This window comes from Ochlerotatus camptorhynchus, unplaced genomic scaffold (genome assembly GCF_037179485.1).
Source record: "Ochlerotatus camptorhynchus isolate MF236.1 unplaced genomic scaffold, CSIRO-AGI_Acam_v1.1 ptg000336l, whole genome shotgun sequence".
NCBI classification, from domain to species: Eukaryota; Metazoa; Arthropoda; class Insecta; order Diptera; family Culicidae; genus Ochlerotatus; species Ochlerotatus camptorhynchus.
Window position 1 is genome coordinate 203,163 of NW_027040824.1, and position 25,906 is coordinate 229,068.

At 39.0% G+C, this 25,906-nt stretch overlaps 1 protein-coding gene across 4 annotated transcripts in view; it reads right to left on the reverse strand.

Moving 5' to 3' along the window:
* The window catches only part of Fas1 (fasciclin 1), a 564,588-nt gene that overhangs the window by 165,211 nt on the left and 373,471 nt on the right, over positions 1–25,906 (reverse strand). For all 4 annotated transcript variants that reach the window (XM_065230988.1, XM_065230990.1, XM_065230989.1 and 1 more), the window contains exon 2: positions 292–424. In XM_065230988.1, the coding sequence (XP_065087060.1) occupies positions 292–424 (133 nt within the window). The remainder of the gene's footprint in view (positions 1–291; positions 425–25,906) is intronic.

Here is a 25,906-nt window from a genome sequence, read left to right on the forward strand (position 1 = left end):
TAAGTCTATAAATTAATATACGTCCTTTTTTATTATTGAAGTTTTTATGGAATTCTGAGAGGTAAAATCTAAAATGTGATTATTTTTTTTTTCTATTTGTCCTGGCACTACTCTACTCGTCGGCATCTGCATGCAGTCTGCTCCTCCTAGATTCTTACTTGCTCTTTCAATATCGGAGTTAGAAATATATAGAATAGTAACGCCATAGTCTTTAAAATGATTGAAAGCTCGTTTAACCAATATTGGTTTGACTCACGACTGGTGATGATCGTTCTCGTTACATATACTTACACATGTGATACTGCACCAACGTCTTATTGCCAAAGTATCGCTGGAATGCTTGATTTGTTGGTGCAAAAATGGTCAACGATCTCTGCTTCAGATTGAACGATGCCACTTCATTTTGCTCGGTGAGAGCGTAGAACTGCAAAGATAAAAGAACAAAACAGAGGACTATGAAATTGAGTGCACCCATCTTCTCCGGGTGGAATATGCAATTGATGGAATAGGAGATCTAGTTCTTGTGCAGCAAAGATGGCAAATGTAACCGTCACTTAAAAATTTAATTCTCGTGTTAAATTGCAATTAAAGTGGTGACATTCAATTACATCTTTGACATCGGGCATGAGTCATTTTTGCTGCTTTTGTCTACTTTTGTTGAACAGTAGTGGCGAACATCGCATTGGGACGGGTAGAAGGATTTTATTCGGGAAGAGCAAAATGTACCAGATAGATCCAACACACTGTAGATCCTTGCATTGAGATTATATTCACAATGTTACATCAGTAGGGGAGAGTAATAGATAGAAAGCGAGTGAGTCACTGCGCTTGGTTTTTATTGAAGTACATAACTTTTATCTCTCTATTTACATGAATGTTCCAGTTGGTGGTTCGCTCTACTCACATTCACATCGTGGCTAGATTACATTGCAAGCATCATCGGGAAGACGACGCTCACTTTAATACCGTTAAGGCGATGATATCTCATCCGTTTTTATTGCTTTATTGCTCGAACTACGCCAAAGGAATATATTTTCATATTTTCTCCTTTGTTCAATTGCTTCTAGCAAATATCGGAGGGAAATCCCATTGACTTATGTAAGCGCTGTCTCAGGTCGGAAAGGGTCGATAGGGTAGATTATCTCTTTTATTGTTCGTTTTCTAATTTTTGGACGTCATGTAGGATTCGTTGTATACATAAATATACTATAATCAACAGCCGCCGTCATTTGTTCTAAGGTTTTTGATGACAATCACTAGGAATATTTTTGGATTTGTGAAGGAAATGCTTTCTTCTTTCATATTGTGTTAAAAGAATTTAGCATTTCGTTATAAAACATATCTGCAAAATGTTTGTTGTATATGTATCAGTAGGTATGGCTTTCAGACTTTCTGACTAGCTTTTTTGCAAGTCATTATCTCTGTTAGTATCCTTCTTAGAATCTATTCTGGTGCTCCATTTATTTTTCTCTTATCGCACCTTTTAGCTTAATTGAGAATCCCCTTATCACTTCTCTATTGTATTGAAGCCAGAGAAAAAATTTGCTCGCTCGCTCACACTATACCTACTTCATCTTGTCTTCGGTTTAATCGACCATGGCGCGTCGAATGAACCACCATCTCACATCGAAAGGATTCCAAGGAAACCCGTTGAAAATGCTCTTCTGAACATTTTCTTACAATCCTTATGGACCGTGGATATGTATAACGGCAGTATACCACATACAAGGCCCTATAGAAGACCCTCAAGCTTTTCAGTCATAGCAAGGGATCCAGGACTGGGCGCGCATGCATACCCTTTACTGTTACCATCACGGTCTGATGTACTGTAATTCTTTACCGAACCGACAGAGGAACAAAAATACATGGCCAGTCAGCGTGCCAACAACAAAGATTTAGATTTGGCTTCTTCTCTTTACGTATAATGTACCTACCGCTGGCTGCTGTGAAGGAGTAGCGTCGACGCGCTAAAATGGCTTTAGTTTTTGGGGCTGGTGGTGTCAGTGATGTCTCTCTCATGTAGCGTCTGTCGTCCCAACTTGGTCTTACGTTCAGTTTTCACTGCACTCTAGGCCAACAGCACCCACATTCTGAAATTTCCCAAGAAGAGAGAAGCAATTTTTCACCCGCTAGGTAGCTAGCAGTGTACTTCCACTTTTACTCTAGGCGAGAAATCTGAGAACTTGTTTTGCTTTTCAAAGCCGTTTGAAATCCCTGCACTAACCCAATTTTTTGCATCACTTGTTTACATTATTCGGCCAGGGTACTAGAGTAGACGGTAGACCGGATTGGATTTAAAGTTGGTTCCTTTTTTTATTTGAAGTTAGCTTTCATTGGGCTACGTGGTTGTCGGTTAGTGGATAAAGTTATCATCGACTGTGCTTTTGACAGGTGGCGTGTATGATGTACTTTGGTGTTGTTCGGGATAACCGGACAAGGCTGTATCCTGTCCTAGCAAAGGCAATAAATTCCTCTAACGTTTGCTCATTTGGGTAAATTATAAATATAGGTGCGCGTGGTTTTCATTCACTTAAAGACTTCTCTGACGTTTTTGAGAAGCGGGGGGTACAATAATGGGATGAGCACCTTGGGCATCATGACGTATTTCGACGTGATGACTGCAAGAAATGTGCAATAATGGGATTTTTCAATCGACAAAGTGATTAATTCACTATAATTTACCCAAGCTCTGCCCCAATACTTGGGTATGTCCAAGTAAAGGGTGTATGTATTCTATAAAAATTGCATAAACACAATTAATGAGCTTTAAACTGGGTTTTAACAAAAAACAAAATGATATCGTAACAATATTGTACAGTGGCGAAAAACTACATTTCTCGATGAACATTTCAAATGGTCCTATCTGCTTTGATCGATTCTCTTCATCGACTTTCTCTTTTCATAACCACTGCGATGCAAACAGATTTCGCGCTAATTCTACCACATAGTTTGATAAAGGAGGTTCTTATCTAGCGTCCAAAACGTCAAATACAACAGGGAAAGGTTTTGCAGCTGAGTTATTAACGAAAGAGAAAGTCGATGAAGAGAATCGATCAAAGCAGATAGGACCATTTGAAATGTTCATCGAGATTTATCGGATTAATACTTTTTTTCCATTCTCTCTTCAATTTATTAACGGATGTTGACTCTTTGGAGAGTAATAGAAAATAGCTTTTTTGTTTGTTGTAAGAGGATTGATTTTCTATTTGATTAGATTGTTTTAGTAAAAATGAGTCGAAAGTCCTAATCTACTATTCGTTGTTCCCTAGTTTGAAGTGGTTAAGACTAGGGCTCTGAAGCATGGTCATTATTGGTGTCATTCCTTAATTATGTTGCTAAGGAATCCAATTTTGACTGACAAAAGGGTGCGTCTTTGAAGGGTGTTTTAACATTCCGATGGGTATAAATAGACCTTTCAATTAGAGTCGGATCCTTGCGATAAATGCAAGAATGGCAACTGTAAAAAATTGAATACTTCATCATTTCTCAAAATAGTGATGGAGTAATACGACATGCACTAAACTAAGGAAACGGGATATACTAAAATATATCAAATTACTGGTGGTAGTGGTATTAGGTCCCGAATTGAAGAAGAAAAAGGTAAGAACATATTAGAATATTGTAATAACGACAATTAAAAAAAAATGGCTCGATATACCAATAATTAATTTGTATTTTTCCCAGAAACACTTTATTATTCTCTACAATTTTGTCTTAGACGTAATTTCGATGTTCACAATCTGAATCACTCTGACAATTAGAAGGGTGGATTTTATAGAGAAAATCTTTTGTATCGCGTGATCTTTAAGATACATTAATTTACTTTATTCTGCAAAAGATTTTAAAGTTTTTTAAACACGACTTTCACGAGACATTTAAAACATAAAATTTGAGCTAAAAGCTTTGTTTCAATTCTGGAAAAATACTCAAAAATAAGAACGCTAAGAGATAAAAGAAATGTGTCAGTCCCTGAATTAGCTCAGCTAAAAGTTTATCAAAAATTCATTGTCTTTGTTTTCAAAAATTAAAAATATTGTTTTACAAATTGAAACAAGGCAACACTGTTTGTTTACGTGAAAAGTTTTTATCGGCGGTTTTTGTTTACCTGTTTTCATCGTGTTTTCGGTTTATTTTATCATACCTAAAGTCTGATTTCGTCAATGTGAAGTTTTCTAGAACCCCTCACAGTGTTATTGTACTGAATAGACTTGCTATTAGTGATTTCAATTAGTGATCGATCACTCCGTCGGAAAAATAGTCTTCCACCCCTTGCGTATTTTTCTTCTCTCCATCATTTGGAAGCATTCCTTGCACGCAAGCTGAGTTTGCGCTGCCTAATTAAAGGCGAATCCTCATCTCGAAGCTTCATTAAGGCCAGCGCACAATAGATACGTTTTCAGGTTTTTTGACAGTTAGCCCATGGATTATCTGTCAAAAACCCCGAAAACGTATGCATTGTGTGCCGGCCTTTACAGTGACGTACAATAGTCGAGTGATTACATAAACAGCCACCTTTCACAAAATGACGACAATTTGCCACTCTTGCACCATCGAAGTAACAGATGTTCCAATTACCTGTAACGGCTTTTGTAAAGCTGTATTCCATCTGAAATGCTCCAGCGTCTCTCCTACAGCCTTGGTGGAAACGTCCAATAACAAGCAATTGTTTTGGAAGTGCAAATCGTGCACCAAGCTTATGGACGACATCCGATTCCGTACCTCTGTTCGACGCGCTTACGAAGCTGGGAAGGAAATTGCTCTCACTGGCCACAAGGCGATCGTCGAGAAACTAAAATCAGACATTAAGTCTGAGCTTAAGCAGAAGATCCGTTCAAACTTCTCCGCTTTGGTCAACTCAAGCTCATTAACGCATACGTCTTCAACACGAACTGCTCGACGTCGTAGGCTTTTTGGTAAGCCTGAACCGAGCCACCCTAAGGTGAAGAATCAAAAGGATCTAATGTGCGGGACAGATGGATCCTTATCGCCATCACTTGGTTTTTTACCGCGCCACCACCGGAACCAAAGTTCTGGCTGTACTTGTCACTTGTCATTTCTCGTGATGTCACCACCGGTCAAGTACGAGATCTCGCAATGAAACGCCTAGCTACAGAAGATGTCGAGGTCGTCCGTCTGGTGGCAAAAGGAAAAGATGTAAATACCATGACGTTCACTTCGTTCAAAATCGGACTCAACCCGGACCACAAGTCAAGAACCCTCTCAACGTCAACCTAACCCAAGGGTGTCCTATTCCGCGAATTTAAGGACAACACTAAAGTAAATTTTTGGAAGCCTCAACGTACGCCAAAAGCCACTCCTTCATCGGACATCGATTCCCCCAGTGGACCAGATCCGGAGGAAACCGACATGATGGAGTAAATTCTGGTACACTACGACGAAGCAATAACTACACCTTCTCTTCAACCCCGGGACGCATCACTTCTGGTATCACGGAAGGCCCTGAAGCACAGTCAAGCTTTTCCAGCCAGCGACCAACAGCCGTCCCGGTCCTGTGTCTAGGACTGGTGAAGGGTCCTTCCAAGCCGCTTATCCCGACAAGTACAATATTCATTTAAGTACTTCGGTTCTTGATGCGTCAATCACTTCCAGCATTCCTTCTTTTTCAACGCTTCCATTATCAACTTCTGATTGCCATCTGGGCAATCGCACCGTCGCTGGCATTACGGAAGCCCCCGATCCACCCACCACAGTCCCGGTCCTGTGTGCGGGCCTGGTGACGAGGTCTTCCAACCCGTCGTTTCTGGCAAGTATGATCCCGCTCTTGACAATTCATCCGATGATCCATGCTTGGTTCTAGTTCGTCATTTCATAATCGATCATCGCTGCATGGCCAGTTGTCTATCTCTCTTATCGCTACGCGTCACGCAAATGGAAGCCACCGGATAATGAGGCGCACCGCCGTTGACTTTATGGAAGCTCCTGAACCCCCCACCATCTGTAGGACACAGCAATCGTCTCGCCAAGTTCAAGTGGCAGTCCGTAGAAACGATAAGCAAGTGTCATCTGATGTCTTGCTGTATTATCAAAACCTGGGTGGAATCAACAGCTCCCTGGCAGAGTACCAACTTGCATGCAGTGACGCTTGCTACGATATCTACGCTTTTACCGAAACTTGGCTCAATGGCAATACATTATCATGTCAGTTGTTCGACCGTACATACACCGTTTTCCACCAAGACCAGTCGCCATCCAACAGCAGTAAAAGCACTGGCGGTGATGTTTTCTAGCCGTTCGTTCCTGCTACAACTCACGGTTACTATCACCTCCTGAAAATTCGTCCGTTGAGCAATTGTGGGTGTCAATTACTTCTTGTGACTCTACCGTCTACATCTTCGTGGTGTACATTCCTCCGGATCGTGTAAACGATGGTACTCTCATTGAAAAGCACCTGCTGTCACTCGATTGGATTGTTTTGCACATGAGCGCCAATGACAACTTAATCATCCTGGGAGACTTCAACCTACGCGACGTCTGCTGGAAGCGCAATGCTCGTGGATTTCACTTTTTTTGTGCATCCCGTTCGTTGATTGGTCAGGCATCATGTAATTTGCGGGATGCCAATTGCTCTGCAAGACTCGGATAGATGAATGGAATTCCAAACCATAACAACCGCATGCTCGATCTCTGTTTCGTAAGTGAGGAAATGTGCACTGATTGTTCCATCATATCAGCCCCCTCCGCGCTTGTTAAAAACTGTAGACATCATCCTCCTCTGCTGGCGAGCATAAAGCTCAACGTTCATCATAATTTCAAAGACACTGTAGAGAGCGTCCTCTATAGCTTTGGCGAAGCCAACTTCAGCGAAATGATTGATTTTCTCTCAAATATCTACTGGGAAGAGGCACTGCGTGACTGTGATTACCTCGCGGCATCGACGACATCCAACATTCTTTTGTACGCAATCGATCATTTCGTACCTAAGCGAATCAGTCGCGAACTCGTTAAACCTGCCTGGTCGAATTCAGAGCTTAAGCGATTAAAAAAAATTAAAAGGGCTGCTCTTCGTAAGTACAGCAAATACCGAACCGATTCCACGAAAGCACGTTATTCTAAAGCGAACACGGATTACAAGCGACTTAACAACCAACTGTACCATGCACAGCAAGACCAGCTTGAGCGTCGTCTGAAATCAAATGTGAATGCCCAAAGAAAGGAAAGCGGACTACCCTCAAGTATGACGAACGGCGTAGTGGAAGTGGACTCTATCGTGGGTATTGCCGACTTGTTTCGCACACAATTCAGCAGTGTTTTCAACGACGAACGACTCAGCACTCAGGATGTAATTGCTGCGTCTAGTAACGTCTCTCCCTCAACCTTCTCCAGCGATCCATTTTCTATAACCAGCGAAATTGTTATTTCAGCCGGGAGGCAGCTAAAAACTTCAACGGGTTCCGGTCCAAATGGCGTACCGTCGTTAGTCCTCAAACGCCACCTGACTACTCTCGCGACACCTCTAGCCAACGTTTTCAATCTCTCCTTGATATCTGGGGTTTTCCCAGCTTGCTGGAAAGAGTCTTTCGTGTTCCCAATCCACAAGAAAGGCTGCAAAAGGACTGTTTCAAAGTACCGTGGAATAGCTTCGATAAGTGCTACCTCCAAACTTTTTGAGTTGATTATACTCGAAAAATTGGTTCAAAGTTTTGCTGTATCTCGACGGATTAGCATGGTTTCATGCCTAAGCGTTCCACGACGACCAATTTAGTTACGTTTACTTCGTTCATCATTCATGAACTAGAACGTGGCCATCAAGTAGATGCCATCTACACAGACCTCTCCGCAGCATTTGACATTGCGTTGGCTAAATATGACAGGATAGGTGTTCACGATGGCCTGCTTACTTGGCTCTACTCCTACCTGACTGGTCGAAACATGTCTGTCAAAATTGAAGACTATGTTTCTTCATCCTTCCCCGTAACATCCGGCGTTCCCCAAGGTAGCCATCTTGGGCCATTTCTGTTTCTGTTGTACATGAATGACGTCAATACCATCCTGAAATGCCTTAAACTATCGTAAGCGGACGACTTGAAACTCTACTTCGTGATAAAAGGACCTGGTGATACCATTTTCTTGCAGCAACAATTGGCAGTATTCGCTGAGTGGTGTCATATTAATCGCATGTCACTGAATGTCTCGAAATGCTCTGTAATTTCGTTTGGCCGCAAGCGTTCGCTTCTTCACCATGACTACACCCTGACGGGCATAATTTTGAAAGGTGAATCGACTATCAAGGATCTGGGAATAACGATCAACTCCAAGCTCAGCTTCAAGGATCATGTTGCATACGTAGTATCCAAAGCTTCCTCACAACTCGGGTTCATATTCCGCTTCGCCAAAAAATTCAAGCCTACAAGCATTATACTGTTCGTTGGTGCGACCTATTTTGGAGTATTCGACGGTCGTGTGGTCTCCATACTACCAAAATGAAACCATGCGTATTGAAGCTATTCATCCGGTATGCTTTAAGGCATTTTCACTGGAATGACCCTAGAAATCTGCCTAGCTATGAAAGCCGTTGTATGCTTATCAACATAGAGCTTTTGGATGTGAGACGTAACGTAGCAATGGCGAGCTTCGTCGGTGATCTTCTTCAGGGAAACATTGACTGTTCTACACTGCTGAGTAGTATCGACATCAATACCCGCCGCCGTAATCTACGATCGCATGCTTTCCTGAACAACCGCCTCTCACGAACCAACTACGGATGGAATGAGCCCATGCGGATGATGTGTTGCATCTTTAACAGATGCTACAATGTATTTGACTTCAATGTTTCCCGTTTTAGATATAAGTGCAATTTTAAGAGTATTTTATGTTAATTTGTCTAGAATAAGTATACTGGCATTGGGGTGAATATTTTACCTGTTGACCATAACATAAATAAATTTCAACTTATTTTAGGACCAAAAGAAGGCAATTTTCAAGCATAAAAACTCACCGAAAAACTAACCGCCTAAATAATAAAGCAAAAGATTTTCATTGCTCAAGACTTCATTGAGTCTGTATAACTTAAAGATCTAAGCTCCAGTATAATTTGGAGAGTATTAACTATCTTTTTGATACCAATTCATGATGTGCATATTGCAAAGAGGCTCTCTTGAGCTTCACGGACTCATACAGATTTTCAGAACATTGTTCAAGACTTCATTGAGCCTATAGATCTTCATGATCCTAACTCCAGAATACTTCGGAGAGCAATAAATATCTTATTGATACCGATCCATGATGTGCATGTTGTCAAGAGGCTTTTTTGCGCTTCACGGACTCATACAGATTGTCAGGAAATTCTGCTTTCTTTTTGACTTTCGAATAATTTGTACGAACATCTTATCAGAAATAAATCAACGATCTTCCCAAGGAACATTGCAAGCTTTATAGAGGTTTTAAAGTATTCTACAAGTCTAAATCATGGTCTACAGAACCCAGATAAAACCAGAAATGTTACTTGGGTCCTTACTCTTCAGGTGAGTATGCGTGCTGTTTCGGTTATGTTCCTCCTGATGATTGTCCAGCTTCCAGACTCTTTGGAAGTGCATTCTAAATGCGGCATGTGACAATCATTGTCCAGAAACAGTTTCGAACTTGCGCTTACCACAATTTATGAGGACTACATTTTTAGTTTAAATGCAGATGTGGTCGGTATGTCCATCACGGAAAAAAAAGGTGCACAGGTCGATGGGGAAAGAGCAAAACCCCAATTACCATGTCGCTATTGACGGAAATTAGATCAAAAACCCTATGTATGATTTAACTGTATCGACACCAAATATCTCATTACTTTTCCATAGTACCTCACGACATGCACTAAATAAAGAATACGGACATATCACAAAACAAAAGATCAATGTATTGGTCGCAGTGATTATGACCTTAATGATGAGGAAAAAATGGTAGCAAAATTATATTGGTCTTATGGGGATTGAAAAGGTTGATTTCACTTATTTGGACTTTGTCAAAGGACAAATAGTCTACCGTATTTCGTTTAGTTTTGGTTTTTTTTTCCTTTGGTTTGTTTTTTTCCGTCGATCTTGTTTTCCGTGCTGAGCACCAATGCTACCGACGTGCCAGGAAGGCAGCTCCCACACCTGGACCCTACCTATCGACCCATCAACGCATGAACCGGGGACCAACGGCTTTACTTCCCATCCAAAGGAAGGCGTGATCAGAGATGTTATGCCTCAGAACATCCCGGCGGCGCCGACTGGGATTGAACCCAGGCCTGCTGGGGTGAGAGGTAATCACGCTTACCACTACACCACCGGCGCCGTTATTTGAGCTTAGTTTTGGTTGTTCACAATAAGCTTGTATTCTGAAGCTTGTGGTAACATTGGGCCCCTGACCATACTACACTGTTCTGCGTTTGATCTATTAATGGTACAAGTAAATGAGGAAAATGTAGTGCCTGTAGAAAAAAAGTCTAATTTCCAATAACGAATCCATTACCAATTAATAGAATCATTCAAAACGATCCTTTACATGTTCGCTCAATAATCCAGTTTACAGAATCGAATATCAGACACAACCATTCAGTATTTTTTCTTTCCGCTGCCGAGGCGAAGAGGGCCGTTTGATTTTTGAACAAAAAGCCATTGAAAAGAAAAGCAATTTGGACAATGTATCCGCTCTGCTTGATCAGATTCACCCCGCGAGTAGCGGAACAAGCTGCTTTCTTATTCAAATTATTCCTCGAAACCTAAGCGCTCGTTCGCTTCATCGTAAAGAGACAGATTTTCCAAAACTGGGGAAGCTGGAGACCCCCGGGAGGGGTACACTGCGAGTAGATCTTCAGAAGTACGCCACAAATGCAATGAAAACATTTTCTTTTATTGATTTTCGTTTGAAGTGGCTTTCGTCGGATGCTGCCCTTTGGGGGCGTCTTTCCTGGGCTCTCTTCTGGGACTTGTTATAGAAGCAAAAATCAGGCGCAGGATGCTATAGTCACCGGTTGGACAGAATCAAGGAAATCGTCCCGCAACTGGGAATCAGCTCGTACGGTAGCGAATGTCTCTGGAGAAGGGAATTTTCTTTCTTTAACGTGGTTGTGTGACAAAATTGTTGGAAAATGGAAAAGTGTGCTTGGCGAGAAAATTTAATTTAATTACAGTTGCCTTTACACGGTACCTCGTCCCTCCATTTACGTTTGAGCGATAAAGCGACGGGAGGCATGTCGTCGATTTTCACAGAATAATGAAATTGAACATTGAAATTAGTAGTAATTGCTTGGTCGGGTTATGAGTGTGACGCTCCTCGAAGGCGTGTTTAATTAGTCAAATTTGTCTTTGATGGTTGTTGCTTTCAAAGGGTAAACAAAACATCGTTTTTTTTTTTTTAAATTACGTTACAGTCAAAGAAAAGAAAATTGAGTTTGATGTTTGGTAGGCTATAGCCTTTGAAGCTATGAATAGTCGACAGTGTCTTGAGGTACTGGAAAAGTATTTTTGAATATTAATGTGTGGTGCGGAAGTGATTTCTCGTAGCTTATTACATGGAGCAAAATCAATATTGGAATAAATTGCTCCGATATTAAGATATTTAGATGTACGTATTTCAATGTTTACTTCTACCCCTCAAACAGCAACTTTAATTTGCAGGGGTGGGTTTATTTAATTAAAAAGATAAATCAATATTTTGCTCGTTACGCAATTATGGAATGTATGTTTGTAAGTAACCACCATTATAGCGTGGGTTTTGCCCTGCATGTGGCTCCACTTAACAACTAGATCATATTTCGTCATCATTCTGATTTCAACATACTGCTACTGGGCCAAAAAAAAAATTGTACGGGCCCGTGAGCTTAGACACCCGTGGAAACAAGAGAATCTTCTTCCAACAATATGATCCAACAAAACGAATAACGAATTTCGCAGTACATGTTATGCTTTCCACAGGATGGTTTGTTTGAGAATAACGCGTCAAATTAATTGCATCTGTTGAAGTGAAATGTAGCTAGCTAATATGACAGTACACATTCTCTTCGACTCCTGTTGGCACTCCACATCACTGTCTATTTTTTGAATATACAGGATAAATTCACATATAGTCATGCAATATTTGTAGCGTTTAGAATCATAACGATCAAATTGCAATGATCGATTTTTCTCTTTCGTTAATAACTCGTTTGGAGTAACATTTCTTGGGGCGTTTGCCAATACGTGATTTCACTTCACTGTATTGTAATAATTTCGAAAAATTTGTTCACTTATCTGTGGTCATTACCACAGAAGAAACAATTGATGAAGAGAATCGATAATCAGTCCGCATCGTGCTCTCTTGCCGTGCGGATCTATTTGCTTTTTGCTGAAGGAAGTGTTACTACTACCTAAAGCTACAACAAATTTAAACAGCACTTTTCAGTGCTCAACCTGTAAACATTTTCTACCTTGTTCAACTCTTATTCCTTTTCGATCCTTGTTTGGACCCTACCCGAGGTAATCCTTCTTGGATATCGATTTGGAAAATTCCTCTTCGATCCTTCAGATTCTTATAGTAATCTGCTTGGAAGTCGATTTGGATAAAAATTTACTGCCGCCATGGCGCCTAAACGCAAAAGAAAGGGGCAAACTCTTGACCCCCCTTCTGATGAAATTAATTTGAGTAATCAATTTGATTTGCTCACGGATGATGAGAATGATCCATCATCCAAGAAAAATTCTAGTAAACTTTCCCGGCTTAATGCCAAGAAGGAAAAGATTCCCCCTATTGTGATAACCACTACCGATTTCCATGCTCTTCGCATGGAACTTTTGAATTTCGTGAAAGTTAAGTTTTCACTACAAATTGGACGTCGGGGTGAATGCCGTGTATTGGCTGAAACCTTGGACGGATTTAAATGTCTTCTCAAGTATCTTACTGAGAAGAAGCACAAATTTTTTACTTACGACACCAAAACTGAACGTGTGTTCAAGGTTGTCATGAAAGGACTGCCCAGTGGTGAATCCCTGGATCAGATCAAAGATGAACTGGCAAAATTACTTGGAGTTGTGCCACTCCAAGTAATCAAAATGAAAATGAAATCCCGTCCTGGCGATTCGCGCAACGGTATTTCTAATGATTTTTATTTAGTTCACTTCAAGTCTAGTGAACTAAACAACCTTAAGGCCTTAGATAAAGCTAGCCTTATGCTCCATGTCCGAGTGAAGTGGGAACACTTCAGGAAGACTGGAGGAAATTTCCAAAACCTCACCCAGTGCCGTAAGTGCCAGGGATGGGGTCACGGAACTAAAAATTGCTACATGCCAGCTAAATGCATGAATTGTGGTGATTCCTCTCACGCAAAGGACGACTGTCCTGTGAAGGAAGATCCTAAGAAATTTAAATGTTCAAATTGTGGTGAAAACCACAAATCCAATTTTTGGGAATGTAAGACTCGCAAAGCGATCCTACAGTCTCGTTCTAACCGTCAGGTAGGAAACGCTCCACGTTTCCGACCAGGTACAAATTCCTCTGCTGTTAACAACGGTCAGCGAGGAACAAATTCTACATTCGTACCCGTAGGTACAAATATCACCCCTGCTTCAAATTTTTCATCTGTACCTACTCCCCTCGCTGCTAACAATGTTCAGCGAGTTAATGGAGCTACCTATGCTGCTATTGCAGCGGGTAGAAATCAAAATACTAACCAACGTTCTAACGGAAATTTTGACAATTTTGACTTAGGAAGCATTACTGCCCCCAAAATGGAATTTTTACAGAAATCATTAATTGACATGATTTCTGATATGCTTAAATCTAACTCCATGTTTGATGCTATTCAAACTGGAGTAAAATTTGCAAATAATATTGTCATGACTTTAAAATTCAGTAATGGATTTTAAAGCATTAAATATTGTAAATTGGAATGCTCGATCCCTTAAAGGTAATGAAGACGAGCTATTTAACTTTTTGCGAGTTCATAACGTGCATATTGCCGTTATAACTGAAACGTTCCTTAAACCTGACCATAAGGTTAAGAAGGACGCAAATTACTTGATTTATAGAAATGATCGTCTTGATGGACCCTGTGGTGGCGTTGCCATCATTATTCATAGGCGAATCAAACATAAAATTCTTTCTTCATTTGAAACCAAAGTTTTTGAAACTTTGGGAGTTTCTGTTGAAACAAAATTTGGACAACTTACGTTTATAGCTGCCTATTTGCCATTCCAATGCGTAGGCCAGCAAAAGAATTTTCTCAAGGGTGACCTCCAGAAACTTACCCGTCATAGGTCTAAATTCTTCATTATTGGTGATTTTAATGCAAAACACCGCTCATGGAATAATGCTCAAAGCAATTCCAATGGTAATATTCTGTTTGATGATTGTTCTGCAGGTTATTACACTATTCAATATCCAAACAGCCCAACATGCTTTTCTTCTGCAAGAAATCCCTCCACTATTGATTTGGTCTTAACTGATTCATGTCATCTTTGTAGCCAATTGGTTACCCATGCTGACTTCGGTTCTGATCACCTTCCAGTAACTTTTGAAATATCCCAAGAAATAATTTGTAATCCCAACAGCTCTACTTTCAATTACCATAGAGCTGATTGGGAGCAGTATCGAACATTTATGGAATATAACTTCGATCCAAACATTCCTTTGCAAACCAAAGATGAAATTAATTATGCTCTTGAATCTCTGACTACTTCTATAGTTGAAGCAAGAGCTGCCTCAGTACCAAAATGCGAGGTTAAATTCGATTCAATTATAATAGACGATGATCTTCAGCTCTTGATCCGTCTTAAAAATGTCCGTAGGAGACAATATCAAAGAACACGCGATCCTGCCATGAAGGTTATCTGGCGGGATTTGCAAAAACAAATTAAAAAGCGATTCTCTGCCCTGAGGAACAAAACTTTTGAAAATAATATTTCTAAATTAGACCCGAGTTCCAAACCCTTTTGGAAACTCACAAAAATTTTGAAAAAACCTCAAAAGCCTATTCCAGCGCTTAAAGAAGGTGGTAAAATTTTGATCACAAATTTGGAAAAAGCTCAGAAACTTGCTAAGCAATTCGAGAGTTCCCATAATTTCAGTTTGGGTCTTACTAGTCCTATTGAGAATCAGGTTGCTCGGGATTATCTGAATATTTTCTCTCGGGAAAATATTTTTGATGATTCCTGGGGGACTGATTTGGACGAAGTAAGGTCTATAACTAAAAAGTTTCAAAATATGAAAGCTCCAGGTGATGATGGAATTTTCTATATCCTCATCAAAAAACTCCCAGAGAGTACCTTGTCTTTCTTGGTAACATTATTTAACAGATGTTTCCATTTGGCATACTTTCCTGATAAATGGAAAAATGCAAAAGTTGTTCCAATTTTGAAGCCGGATAAAAATCCAGCTGAAGCTTCTAGCTACCGCCCAATAAGTTTGCTTTCTTCAATAAGTAAACTTTTTGAAAAGATAATTTTAAATAGAATGATGCTTCACATCAATACGAACTCAATTTTTGCAGATGAGCAGTTTGGATTTCGCCATGGGCATTCAACTGCTCATCAACTCTTAAGAGTTACCAATTTAATTCGTTCAAACAAATCGGAAGGCCACTCAACTGGAGTTGCTCTTCTAGACATAGAAAAAGCATTCGACAGTGTTTGGCATGAAGGTTTGATTGCTAAATTGAAAAAGTTTAATTTTCCACTTTATATTATGAAATTAGTTCAAAATTATTTAACTGACAGAACTCTGCAGGTAAATTATCAAAATTCCAAATCTAATCGACTACCTGTTAGAGCAGGAGTTCCTCAGGGTAGCATTCTTGGGCCTATATTGTATAACATTTTCACTTCGGACCTCCCTGATTTGCCTCAGGGTTGCCACAAATCTTTGTTCGCTGATGACACAGGCATTTCCGCTAAAGGAAAAAGTCTTCGTGTTATTTGCAGCAGACTGCAGAAAAGTTTAGATATTTTCTCTTCTTATTTACAAAAATGGAAGATTTCTCCCAACGCTTCCAAAACTCAACTTATAATATTTCCACACAAGCCTAGAGCTTCGTTTTTGAAACCTAGTAGTAGTCACATAGTCACTATGAACGGAGTTCCAATTACCTGGTCAAACCAAGTGAAATATCTTGGATTAATACTTGACCAAAAATTAACTTTTAAAGATCACATTGAGGGCATTCAAGCCAAATGTAACAAATATATTAAATGTTTGTATCCTCTTATAAACAGGAAATCCAAACTTTGCCTGACGAATAAACTTCTAATATTTAAACAAGTTTTTAGACCGGCCATGCTTTACGCTGTGCCAATATGGTCTAGTTGTTGCACTACCAGGAAAAAAGCACTTCAAAGGATTCAGAACAAAGTTCTGAAAATGATTTTGAAGTTGCCTCCCTGGTACAGTACTACCGAGGTACATAGAATTTCGAATGTTGAGACTTTAGAACTAATGTCCAACAAAATAATGAATAATTTCAGGCAAAAATCGTTGCAATCCTCAATTGCAACGATTAATTCCCTTTATACTTAGATAAGATTTAGTTTTAGTTTTTAGTTTTAAGATATCAATTGTTATACTGACATGCAGGTTAAAAAACCTGTTTAAAATACTTAATTGCCAAGACATGAACAATGTAAAAACACTTAGATATATATCATAACAATTAAGGCTGGTACGTTACTGCAGTAACTGGAGCACCTAGGTTAAAATGAAATGTTATTTATTTTGAAATTGGAACAAATAAAGAGTTAAAAAAAAAAAAAAAAAGAGAATCGATAATCGTAGTTAGGCTCTTATAATTCCGAACGCTTGATTAAATATACAAAGGAAATGAATAAAGAAGTAATCCAAACTACAAATATCTTAGATTTGAATGTATTGGAATTCAAAATCTTTTATATGTTTCTATTTATTAACAGAGTGACTTTCACCCAGTGGCTGGCTTGAAACTTAGTTAAAATTTAATTTAACATATTGGGACTTACAGACACCTTTTTCATATGTTATAGAATGGCATAATGGGGCATAAATCGGATCATTACTGTATATAAATATAAAAACTGCTTATTCTGAAGTAGTAGGTAAAGTACCTGAAAGAATATATGAATTGAGCTAATATGCGAGCCAGGAAGTCTCGTTTTAAAGCATTCGTCGTAGTTATTTACAAAAAAATAAAGTTTTAATCTTTCATATATAGCTAAAGATTAACGGATGACATATTTAAAATAATATGAACTTAAACAATAAAGATAAATATCATATCAATGAAATAAAATGTAAATTAACCTTGATTCGAAGTACGGTGGAAGTATTAGTTCCACAATCACTGATGAAAACTGCACATTGTAGTCAAAATACGTATCTGTCATGAATACCAAAAAAAAAAAATGGATACCAAAATTAAATGGAAGATAACCTTTTTTGCTGTTTTATTCAAGCACTCTGCTAACAATTCAATTTCATAACTTCATCTGTTAGTGTTGCTGAACGTTTGATATGTCTAGGCATTTAATTGAAAACATTTATTCCTCTAAAAAATAATTAATTATGTGAAGCACAAGTCAAAAAATGTGGTGTTCTTGGTTCATCCGCGTTTCTAGTATTATATCTATGATAATCACTTCCCACAAATATCGAAGCAGCAAACCTTTAACTACTATTAAAGTGAACACCATAGTCAAATATACAATTCTTTGCTTCACCAACAACCATTTTAAAGCGTCTAGCATCAAAATTGAGGAAGTAAATCTATTACATCGCAAAATCAAACGCATTATTTTACTCTGCAAGCGCTGTAATCTCGATATTTGTGATGCATTGGACAAAAATAAAATGGAAGGGCAAAAGTCTATATGAGGAGAGATATTATATAGATATTTGATTTGTTTCACTGTATTTTACTGGCAATAGTTAAATCGTTAAAGAAGAATTCCATACTTTTTGGCAATTTTCTTGATGACATGTGAGAGTTGAATTTAAAGTTTTTTTTTTTATTAATTTATTTGATAAGGCTCAACCCAATTAACTTTACAGAGCCGAGGATTCTTGGTCACTATACAATACATCTTAAAACTATAGTCAAAAGGTACAACACAATAAACACTTTATCTTCCGCTATCTAAAAAGCCTCCTCCATCAGAACTGGAGCCACTTCCAGTAGTTTCATTGTATGGCAAATTGTTGTAGCCAACGAGGGTCAGAGCGCGTCCATTGCAGCAATGGACGCAAAACGTGGTCAGCACTCACACACTCATCACGAAACGGTTGCTTTCCAAAGTCGACGACGCATCGACCGAAAGAACTGCTGATGAAGAACAATGAGGAGGACCACACAATGGTTGCTGCCGAGAAAACAGACGATCGCGTAGCACACATCGAGAGTGAATTTAAAGTTGTCATCAATAATCACGCCAAGATATTTAATCTCTCGAATGCGATAAATAGCCTCATCAATTACAACGGAAACGTTATCATTTACTAGATTCCGCGAAATTACATTGAATTTAGTTTTACTTGTATTCAATTTCAAATGTTTATAATTCAACCATCTACTTAGAGAACGCAAATCTTCATTCAAGTATAAAACGGCACCATCTAAATCCTTAGCTGCAGTATCATCTGCAAAAAGGTTAATGTCGTAAAATCGTAAAACACGTCGCAAGTCATTAATATACATAATAAATCAAAGGGGCCCTAATACACTTCCATGAAGCACTCCAAGGCTATTCCCCACAGGACTGGAAATAGTATCATTGAAAATAGTCCTTCGAATTCAGTCAGACAAATAGCTTTCAAACCTTTTATATGCAGTACTTGTAACTCCAAAGCGCTTGATGGATCGTAGGAATAAGGGCCTAGAAATTGTTTCAAAAGCACGTTTGAGATCCAAAAGAACAGCAGCAATCGTATCTTTACGCTCCAATTTATCTTTCCACTTCGTTAATACCAAATTCAACACGGTGAAAACACGTCCGGGAGCAAGAAGGAAGGTTTCCTCCTCGTTGAGGCTAACCAACTCCTCAGCGAATCATCCAACCAAGTACTCCCACCAGTGTCCAGGGTCCACTGGTGTGGAGCCAGGAGTTGTAGTCTGCCGAAAATTCAAACCGATCCTACAAAAAAAAAAGTTTAAAGCAGGTTCCAACCCTTTGGCAGTGGCACAAACTGTCCTAGACCTTCAAAAACGAAAATACGAAGGATTCTCTATTAGATACACGGATGGTTCGGTCGCTCAGGGGAAGGTGCGGATCGGGATCTGTGGCCCCAGTCTCAGCGAATGTCAAAGACTGCCAGACCAATGTTCGATATTCTCCGCCGAAGCCGCTGCGGCTTTCATCGCTGCCACCACCTCGGATGAACGATCGATTGCCATCTTCACCGACTCCGCCAGCGTGGTTGCCGCCCTTGAGTCCGAAACGAGTAGACACCTTTGGATCCAGGCGATCCAGCAACATGCACCAAATAACACAACATTTGTTTGGATCCCAGGGCACTGTGGTGTTTAGGGGAATGTACAGGCGGACCATCTAGCAGCCTCTGGTCGACCTGATCTAAAAAAATGTGTAAACAAAATTAAAAAGGATTCCTGCAGCCGCGACTGGATGGCAGCTAGAACAACAGCTATTAGAAAATTAAAAAATAAAGGGTTGTGTCCTAGACACGACCGCAGTATGACGTAGAACCCGAGGGGGCGACATATCTAAATCTCAATTCTAGATGCTCAAAAAATCTCACACTAGCGAATAAATCTTCGAAAAATCTTCTTTCATTTCTCGCATCTACTTGCATCGAGCATCATCTTTTTGCAGGAAATCTTCAAAATCGTGATAAATCTTCTTTCTATCTACTCAGCATACGCGCAGCTAGCCACATCAAAACACAAAATTTCCTGCATCGTAGATAGAGTCGTCCCCCTCGGTAGAACCTATCTATCTATCTCTATCTATGATGCATGATATATGCATTTAGGTTAACATCCGACGTCCCTCCTTTTTTACATATTTTGAAGAAAAAATACATCCGAAGTCCCTCCTTTTTTACATATTCTGCACAAAACATACTTTATAAGCCCCGCGACTGACAGGGTCTCCCACCGTTTTATTATGAATGGGGGCGGGGGAGAACGTTACTTTTGTGTAGAATATAGAAAAAAGGATGGACTTTGGATGTTAATATAATTTCATATATAGAGGTACCAGATATGTTTTACAGTCAGTTATGTCTTTCAAGCAATTTATTTTTTTTTTCTCAAATTTGAAAGTTTTGGTGCGGGAAGAAATTAAGGGAAAAACTTATGTTTTTACTAATAATTGTGGTTTGTTTAAAATTTATTTCCCGGAAAAAAGTGATCGCCCAAGTCCATGTCTTTTTCGGTTTATTTTTGAGGGGAGGAGGAGAAGTTGTTGTGAAGAGGGGGAAGGAGGTTGTTGTGAAGGGAGAAGGGGGTTTACATACATTGCTTTTCCTCATTGTGTCGCATTCCTCATTGTGGTCACGCCGTGATCCACCTTTAGCCACTGACTTGGTCCTGCTTGCTGCCACGCCGTCCGAGGCGACAATGAGCAAAAGCACGACAGCAGCGCTCTTTTATATCTTTTCAGGTTCAAGTAGAATGATGTGCAACCGCACCTAACAGGATTTCCCGCAGTTTTTATGAATGGGGTAGAGCAAAAAGTTTCTTTTGTGCAGAATATGTAAAATAGGATGGACTTTGGATGTTAATATAATTGCATGTATAGAGGTACCAGATATGTTTTACAGTCAGTTGTTGGTAATTCATCGAGTGTATATCTCCTGTTAAGCATTTTTTTTTGAGAATGTTGGCTCTGCATGTAAAAAAATAATTGTGTTTACATAATTGTGATTTGCTTAAAATTTATTTCCCGGAAAAAAATGATCGTCAAAGTCCATGTCTTTTTCGGGTTATGTTAATGGGAGAGGGGGAGTGGGTTTTACACGCACGTTTTTTCAAGTCTCATTCCTCATTGTGGTGGACACGCCGTGATCCACCTTTAGCCGCTGACTTAGGTTCAAGCAGTGCTGCACAATTTCGACAATACACGGTGATACTCAAAATTCTGCTTTGGTCACTCGTTTGAGCTAACAGTCATCGTCAAGGCAAACCATGTCAATTGTCAGTGGCATTTTTATCAGTGACGAACATGTGCTGATTTGTTTATTAGCTAAATTTAAAATGAAATTAAATGGCTTGAGGAAAACAATTACATGGAGCCATTAAAGTGAACAAGCATCTACGGCCTGAACAGCTTGGATAACAATAATGTGTCTCAAAATGCAAGAAATTACCCTTTCTGTTACCAGGTGAATCTTTGTCATTGACGAAAAAATTAATGAGATTTTGACAAAGATTTTTTTGAGGAACAATTTTGTCAATATCGCGCAAAAGTCTGTCAATGACAATGACAAATCTCAGCACTGGGTTCAAGCAGAATGATGTGCAACCAAGTGGTATTCGTTTATGATGACTGGGTTTGGGAAAGAGGCTTATTTTATGAAAACAGTGATAAAATTATCATTTGTACATTTTCAAAAGTTTAATTACAGAAAAATTTGAAAAATATATAATTCAACAGGTTCGTAATGTAATATTCTATCGTTTGGCGTATTTGGATTTTAATTTCATCTATAAATGACAAAGTTACAAGCATTCAAAACCTAACACTCTTTCACCACACATATTTTTTGATTTGCACCCCAGTATAGTCGACAAAGACGTAGTTCTACGTCAAAAAAAAATATTACTGTATGGGACGACCCATCACTGCACCGGGAGCAGGTCGTGATATCTAGTGCTGGGACTCGGATTATTGTGGGTATTTTAATTTTTCAATTTTATGAAATTTTGGCAATTAACATATCTGCCATTCCACATCAGGTCACATGGGCACCTAAAAAACATCTTTTTGACAAATATGTTAAGGGGGGAATAAATTTGAAACTTCACTATCTGAATATCCAGATAGTTACTATCCACCTGATAACCATCTCAACGTTTTCTCAATTTATTTTGTTTCTATATTGGGCACTATAAAGCATGATATTCTGTATACTGAATATCAATTCAACGATATTTCATTTGTCTGAAAGTAAATTTAATGAAAAAAACTGAAGTATCCGGATAATTGAAGTCCCAGCTCTAGTGATATTCCATTCCGTCTTCGAACTGGCCATACAAACATATCCCACAACTACAAGGGAGGTGGGCCTTTTAGAAGGATATGCGATCTATGCCGACTGACTACACCCAACCGGGGGATCTAAGATTCACTTACAATTCTGTGGGATTCATCATCAGATGATGTTAGTGGAGACCGCATGAACCGAGGATGCGATATATCTAGCTGCGGTCCAATGCAAGAAAATTGGAGACCGAAAAATGTAGAGTGTATTAGTGAGGTAAATTAGTTATGTCGAAAAAAACTAGGAATCAAATTGCCGACTGGACTCGAACCATGAGAACGTTGCGATTATCAGACCTGTGCTTTCTCCGCTGCTCTTTCCATGCTTCTGAATATGGATATCCTAAAAGCAAACATGAAGCGCTCATTGTCTCGCATACTCGACTTCGTATGCTTTTTCTGCTGGAGAGATTCGAGGCAAGTGTGTGCATCGTTCTACAATGTTCTATAATGTGCGCCGTTCTACAAGCTAACTGGTATAGTCGAAAGCGTAGATAGAACACGAAATAAAAAAGACAAAAAAACCATTACATCGCCGGCATGGTTAATTTCTAACATTCGTTGCGATGTTCATGAACAGAGGATGATAGGAAATGGAATAGGAATTCATTGTAATAGATTTTTGGTTTCCGTTTAGGACCATCATAGCAAATATTGAAGAGGCTGAACCCAGAAAGAGGCCGCAAGTCAAAGTTTAAACAATCGGTTATCTGTTAACCCTTTGTCTGTATCTTGGATTCAATATGACCCCAGGAAATTTGAGCAATCTTGATTATTCATCAAAACACTTTTTTTCTTTGACATTGTTACATGCTAAAGTCTTTTTGATATACCTGCCTCTTAGTTGAGACATATATAGACTTTCATTTAATACACGTTTTGAAGGATTTTTGCAATGAACTTAGCTTTATTTGAGAGGTACATACAAAAAGTTAAAGTCATGGCAAAGTCATTCTTATTGAGCAGACAACCTGCCATATGAGATGAGATGTTGCCTCTTTACCCAATTCAGCCTCTATAGCAAGTATCAGAAACCTTCCGGTAACCAGGGGTATACTGCAGCTAAATGCGGAATTAAATCCCGAAATAAGCGAAAATTTGGCCTCAAGCCTATGAAAGCTCTCACAATTTGGATTTTGTCAGCTTATTAACATGTGCTTCTGTGAGACCCTATGACTTCAAATGTTCGGCTTATTAACTTCAGAATTGTCCGTAATAATAAATTTAGTCATTACCAATTTTTGTCTAAGCAAAACGAAACGAGACGAAACAAAATTTGTATTTCTAGAAATAACAATCAGATACTGCAAATATTGCATTCATCTGATCGTACTATTTGCATGTTAAACTTTCAAGATGTTGCTGTTTTCAACAACTGTAAAAAAAATTGTATGCTTCATCATTTCTCAATAGTGATGGAGTAATACGACATGCACTATACTAAGGACACGGGATATACTACAATCAGGCTTGATGGAGCCTTGCTCGCGAGTTTGAAATGAGCCGAGCCATTTTTCTGAGAAGTAGTATTGAGATGGTAAATGACAGGTGGGCAGGAACTCACGGTCTCCCAGTGTTGGTGAGTTCTTTGCCGTTAATGTTCACGAAAAATTCACTATTTTGCCATACAGAAATTCAAAACACAAATTTTTATCTGCGGATTTGGACAGTTTTTTATCTGTTTCATACGACCAGAAGATGTATGCTGGTCACAAATGCCGTGCCAAACTGATTTCCTACGCAATTAATCAATCTTTGATGTGAATTTCGCTAATAAACACGAGGAGCATTTCTTATAGCACAACTTGCCATAACAAAATGGGCGGTTCATTTTAGTAAACAAACTAACACTTCTTCCGACTGTGTCACCTCTCTTACTCGCCTAGGGGCTGGCTTAACTCGTAGGACAAGAGTGTTTTAAAACCTCCAGTGAGTTTGAGAAGTTTCAGTAAGCCTGACTACAATAGATCAAATTACTGGTCGCAGTGGTGTTAGGTCCCGAACAGAGAAAAAAAAAAAAAAACAGGTTGCTTAGATATTCCAGTCCCCTACACGGAACCCCCAGGAAAGTGGCCATGTAACACCTCATGATATCTTAACACATCAAGCAACATGAGGTTCTCAAAACAAAACAACCGATGGCAGTTAAATCGAGTGCTCAGGACCACTTTGGCCAACTGAAAATGGCCAGAGTCTCAAACCAAAACTCATGTAACATGTCAAATAACAAAGAAATTGATAACTAAGATCAACGTTTGTCATACTGATCATTCAATATATTTACGAAGATCGAGATTTGATCCATTGATCCATAATTTAGATACTGTTCCGAAAAGATACGATGGTGTTTTCGGTAGCAAATTTCAGAAACATGTCACAAACGTCAATCAAATATTTTTGTTTCATTTATGTAAGGTAGAACCGAAGACAACATATCAAGAAGACTGGCAACTCTTCCATTTTCTCATACAAACGCTATGAGACAGGTACAATCGCGTCATCTGCCACTCAAAGGTAAATGCTTCGAACGAATTTGATAGCAAAGATTACATTCTCAGAAGAAAGGTTTGTGTATTTGCTCATTTTTCTATGCGTTTCTTTCTCCTTCACTCAAGCGCAGCGCTATTGTATCTGTCTCTTGGATTCTGGCAAAGTTGCCAGTCTTCTTGATATGATGTCTTCGGTAGAACTCAAGTTGAAAATGCGATATCTTTACAACGACCAAAGTGGTACGCCGATGCACATCGCTGCCGCCACCGCCAATTAAATGACCGTCGCTCTGGTATACGCTAGAGTCGGTGTATAATGAGTCACGCCAAGAGTGAAGCCAAGTCTACCTATTGAACCGTCAAACCGGCTACTTATCGGGCAAAGTAAACAAACATTACGATGGTATGAATGGTCCACGAAAGGTATTGCAATAAAATATAAAATATAATTGAAGAAATGATCATAAACACGCAGTGAGCATTAAATTGTCATGGGATACGTTCGGTAACGATCAGTAATGAGAATTTCTACTATTTTTTGTTAAGATAATTTGACAAAATCACTGATATAATAATTTACTACAGCCGCATTTTTTCTCTCTCGCTAGAAGTCATTTGAAGTTGTTGTAGAAGTCCTCTGTGGCCAAGTGAAAAGAATGGGAATCTTTCGAAAACCGTGATGCGAGTTCAACTGTTTTTCTCTTGGCGTGACTCATTATACACCGACTCTAGTATACGCAATAAGCTGACATATGATAAGCAATAAGCAATAAGCTTGAAATGTGAAGAAGAAGAAGTAGAAGAATAAGAATAAAAGAAGAAATAATGCTGCTGAAAACAATAAATTATCCAAGCTGCTGAAACATTATGCTTATCCGTTAAACGTAAAATACCATCTAAATGAAAATGATAAATCATTTTGACTTTATTCAGACTTTTACTGAAAGTTTAACTTCAAGTATCCATTACGCAATGATGGAAGATGAGATTTGGCCGAAACCTACATTTGATTGTACTGAATTTAACGTTTTCACGACTATACTTTATGACATAAGTAATACTAAATCTTAAAATAGATGCTGATCGATCTTGGTGTGATGCTCCAAAAACATGTTGTTGTCGCTTTTTCATACCACACAAAATATGGTTATCATATTTCTGAGTGGAACGATATGCTATTGCTCCGATCCTATTCTAGCCACCGCTTTTGATAATCTCCTTGAGGGCATGTCAATGGACGACCGAAGATTCATAAATCACCGAGGCAGCTCC